General features: G+C 40.6%; 1 protein-coding gene across 1 annotated transcript in view; it reads left to right on the top strand.

The window, feature by feature from the left end:
• The window catches only part of DCT (dopachrome tautomerase), a 65,550-nt gene that overhangs the window by 4,573 nt on the left and 56,068 nt on the right, over positions 1 to 4,909 (top strand). The window contains exon 2 of the mRNA XM_019525640.1: positions 2,828 to 3,127. Within this exon, the coding sequence (XP_019381185.1) occupies positions 2,828 to 3,127 (300 nt within the window). The remainder of the gene's footprint in view (positions 1 to 2,827; positions 3,128 to 4,909) is intronic.

The raw sequence follows: 4,909 nt of genomic DNA, 5'->3' as shown, positions 1-4,909 counted from the left end.
TATATATATAGAAAAATTAATCCAACTCCTGCATTACCATCAGGGATCCTGGTTTTCTCTGATTGAACCCCCCTCCAATTTTTGGATTTTAAAAAGTAACCATCACTAATATATATATTAGTGACATTTCATTTTAATCACAGAAAAATATGGATTTTGGGTTACTTTCTAAAATTCAAAAATTGTTTTTTTTTTAATCAGAGAAGACCAGGATCCCTGGTGGTAATGCAGGAGCTGGATTCATATTTAATTGTTTCTTCAAAGTGAGTCTTTATATTTGTGTATTTTTTCCTTTAATTCTTTATACTGGCTGTTTCTGAACATCCATGTTTTAAAATATATGTTGGACAATATTTTGTGTTTGTCTTTGTCAGGCAATATATGGCCTGTGGGCTGGATGCAGCAGGGGGTTTCTCGCACATGGTTCCATGCTGAAGCTAAGCAGCAGCAGGGGCAAATAGTGGTGGCAGCTTTGTAGCCCAAGCTGGGTCATTTTGGCCTGCCCCTAGAAAACATTGCCCACCCCTGTGTTAGATGGCTGGTGTGTAACTTCACATAATAGGAGTCTGATTTTATTGGACTGACTGGTGTAGCTCATAGTTAGGGGTACCAGAGAAACATTTTCAAAGTAATGGTAACCAAGATTTTCAGAAAGAGCTTAAAGATTTTGGTGAAATATCCCAATAAATAGCTTCATTTTAACTTGATGCTGAACATCAAATAACTTCCACTGAGGACACATTTAAAACTTCAGGCTACTTTAATGATTTTCTGAATTTAGCTTTTCAGTGGAGTGATGCACTGTACTGTACAGTTTTCTTTCCCCTTTCTAGTCCTAAGTAGATGTAATGCCTTAGTTCTTTTTTAATTGAAGACTAGATTCTGATTAATGCAACTGAGAGATCCAGTGCCTTTCCTCCTGTGCCTAAAGAGAATTGTGGTGGTAAACCCATTTCTTTCAAAAACTTGTTTTCTGTACAAGGTTGACTCAATATTCTGGTAACTGCAAAGTATGTCCTGGCATGAATCTAACTGAAAAATAACACTAAGTAATTCATTCTTTTCAGATGGTGACACTGAATCTGTGGCATAATTTTTTCCATTCATTTAAGTGCTCCTACTGTAACTAAGATTTGACTTGACTTGGGTAAATTCTTAAAATGAAATGGAGTGATTGCAATTCCGGACTGGTTCCACTATACCAGAATGAACAGTGGTCAAGCAGTTCATTCTTTGGATACACTGTGTGTTTGGAATTAGAAAAAGCATGGTGCAAGTAACATTTCTGAATGGAGGCATTAGCATCTGGACCTGTTAATTAGCATGTATTGCTAATTATGCCAAAAGGCATTATTTTAATAGAGGTATCAACTTCAAATTGAAAGGATTCTTCATTTGGAAACTCTGGGCTAGTTTTTAATCTGAGTTATACAAACTCCAAGGTGTCAGTAATTGAGAAGCATCTGACATACATTTTTCAAAACTCACTAAAAGTGATTACTGTAAATGAGAACTGCAGTCAAATGATTTCTGGCATGTCACTGCAGTTGTTGGGTAATACAATTCTTTAGGTTCACTGAAAAGTTGTAAGTAATATTTATCAGTAATTACTCTTGCCTCTCCTTCCATTTCTATGTCTAATTTGTGTATTGTGAACATGTGTTTAATTTCCACTCTGGAGTGCAAAACCTAAAGTTTAGTTTAGCTTTTGAACTAAATAATATTATATTTCCATTACAATTTTTTAAGAGAAACTTATTGGTTAATTAAGTAGAAAAAGGTATTCTGACATTAGCTTGTTGAAGTACATAAGATGATTGGGTTAGAAAGAACAGAAAGAGATTCCATTGTTAAATAGTTATAAGAGCATGTCACTTACTGTAGCCAATGTCTGACAAGATTAGCAAAAATAACCTGATGAAGTGGCTGTAGAAGAAACTGAACTTTGATATAAGGTAAGTTGGCTGTAGAAAGTATGAATTTGCTGAAACTGAAGCATAGGGATTACTGCGGCTCTTGATACAAAGTCTTTGGAGTTATTTTGTAATGTTGGAGACTAAGTTGCTGGCTCAGAGAGTACTTAACATAGATTTACCTAATGGTGTTGGACTTTATGGTTAATTAACGGTAAAGGTAAACATCCATACCCCCCAAAATGTTAGTTCTCTGACTCCCACATAGGATTACAGCATCATTTAATGATACTCTAGTATGCCAACATCGATATCCTTGCAGTGGTTCCTAGAGGTTATGATTATACGTTGGATCCCGCTTATACATTTTTACCATGACACAGACTCTTGTAGTTCTCAGGCTTTTGCCTTTATCCCATGCTTAAATACAATGAAAGAGCTTGTTTCCTGCTTTTTAAAATATATTTAAAGAGCAGGAGTATCTGTCAGACAACTCTGTTTAGTGTTTGATCCTGGAAGTTACTGAGTACAGGAGGCCCAGTGAAGGAGCAGCACCCAATAACATCTTTTGCTGAAGTGCTTAATCTTGATTTCAGTGAAGCTGCTCAGACATGTAAATACTTTAGACAATCAGGGCCCAAAGGTTTTAGCACCTTTCAGAACCAAGCCTTTTATCCGAGCCTTTACCATGAGAAGCAGCCTCATGTGATTCTTGGCCCTGCTGTGTTTCTGGGAAATAAGCCATCCTTTTAGTTTAGCAATTGGCAAAGCAGCCAATCTACTCAGCTGCTGCACACTGCAAGAACTGAAATCTCTGGAGGCAAGGAAGACTAACAAATGAAATAATTATGCAGTTCATTTGTGTTCTGATTAATTTACACTATTTCATGAACCCATGCTTTCTCTTAATACAGGGAACTTTGCTGGCTATAATTGTGGTAACTGCAAGTTTGGCTGGACTGGCTCCAACTGTGATGAAAAGAAGCCACTAGTTGTCCGGAAGAACATCCATTCCTTGACAGCAGAAGAGAGAGATCAGTTCTTAGATGCTTTAGACCGTGCAAAGAATACCATTCACCCAGATTATGTGATTGCTACTCAACACTGGCTGAGTCTGCTTGGGTCCAATGGAACTGAACCACAAGTTGCAAATTGTAGTATTTATAATTATTTTGTGTGGCTTCATTACTACTCCGTCAGGGACACCCTATTAGGTTGGTGCCTTCTTTTACAAGGGGATCTAGAAAATAAAGAAAAGAGTAGAAGTGTAACTATTGACAAAAAGATAAGTATGATTAAAAGTGTTCAAATCACAGCAGAAGTAAGGATGGTCTCATTGTTATGGTTCTAACTGAGGACTCAGGAGATCTGGGTGCAGTTTTTTTGTTTTGTTTTGTTACATTATAAACTTCCTTTGGGATTCAGACCCGCATCTCCTGTCTCCTTGGGGAGAGCCCTAACCACCAGGTTAGGAGCCAGGTTGGATGGAGATTTCATCCTGTTGAAGCTGCACCATTGTGTAGAAAGGAATACATTCATCATGGGACCAGAAGAACAGCAAGCAAGAGGTTGTATGACTAGCACGGGAAAATGCTGGTTCTTTTCCTCTGCTCTGGGACTGCTTATGCATTTTGCGTTAGAGTTGTTATATAAAATGCATAAACAGCATTCCTGAATCTGTTACTGTCTTTAGAAGTACCTTCTGTGTCACTTGGTTATGTTTGTATCTGCCAACTAGAAATGAGATAAGTCTCACGATATGTATGTTGTGGCTATATTAGTGTGGTCTGGTTGGATGGGCAAGCTATTCTTTTCTGGGATCAGGGAGAGAATTGCCTGTTATATGTGCTGTAACTCTAATGCAGGGATGCTGTATGGTTTATACATTCTGGGAAATATCACTTTTGGGCATTGTCATTGCATTAAACAGCTGGGCCTAAATCCAAATCCCTTTAAGGTAAGTAAATGGCTCTTATCTGACTAACATTAGCCGGGGCAGGAGTGTGCCTGGTTTCTGCTCCTGTCCTCAATGCTTTTTTTTGCATTTGGTATTTTATAGACATTGGATACAATTGACAGAGGGACAGGGGCAGGCACCAGGTCCAGTAAGGCCCCTCTCTCTGGGGGCAGTGACTATCCCACTGAGCAATAGACCTTCTGGCCACAGCATGCCTTTTGGCCCCACTGGGGCCAGCTTCAATAGAAGGGGTAGAGGTTATATAGACTAGGTACAGATGTTCAGGGAGGTTATGGTAAGGTTAGATTGTATTAAAAATGGCCACCTGAATTAACTTAGATTGGCCAGGTGCAGACTTCACACTTAGGTTGACCTAACTCGGGATTTAAGTGTGAACTGTACAGAAGTTCAGGAAGGTTAGATCAGTCTAAAAATGGCCAACCCAGTCTAAGTTAACTGCATCTCAGAAGTAGTCTAACTTAGGCTGAGTCCAGAGGGACTGATCTAATTCAAGTTCTGTACAGTTCCCAGCACAGCCCCTGGTACTGGGTTATTTTTAGCCTCTCAGCTTCTCTCTCCTGGCAGACCAACTAGCTTCCTCCAGGCCTGCCAAGTGCCCCATCCTACAAGCCACTCCTGGTGCCAGTTTTACCAGCATTCACAGGTGCCTGGAGCTGATTGAAGTAAATGAGGATGGGAGGAGCGGCAGGCAGGATTGGGGGGAGTAGGTTTGCCTAGGGGGGCAGTTAAATAACCCCTGACCCTGGGGAGGGGGGAAAGGGGAACCCCACCATCCCCCTTAGCACCTCCTGTGTACCCTGCTAGCCCCCCTTTACTCCTGGATGCTACCATGCTGGAATCTGTAGAATCTACTAGTGCCTCCGATCCTCCCAACCCCCCGACAGACCCCACTTGCCGCCCAATCCTGCCAAACCCTCGCAGTTCCTATCAACCCCCTCCATGGACCCCACTAGCCCCGCAATCCCCCAATCCTCTCTGTAGACTCCACTTCCCTCACTGATTCCCCCACAGACTCAAG

The sequence above is a fragment of the Gavialis gangeticus genome, unplaced genomic scaffold (genome assembly GCF_001723915.1).
Source record: "Gavialis gangeticus isolate Ggan-Ray unplaced genomic scaffold, GavGan_comp1, whole genome shotgun sequence".
Taxonomy (NCBI): domain Eukaryota; kingdom Metazoa; phylum Chordata; order Crocodylia; family Gavialidae; genus Gavialis; species Gavialis gangeticus.
Note: the sequence above shows the minus strand (reverse complement) of the source record. Positions and strands in the feature narration are given on the sequence as shown.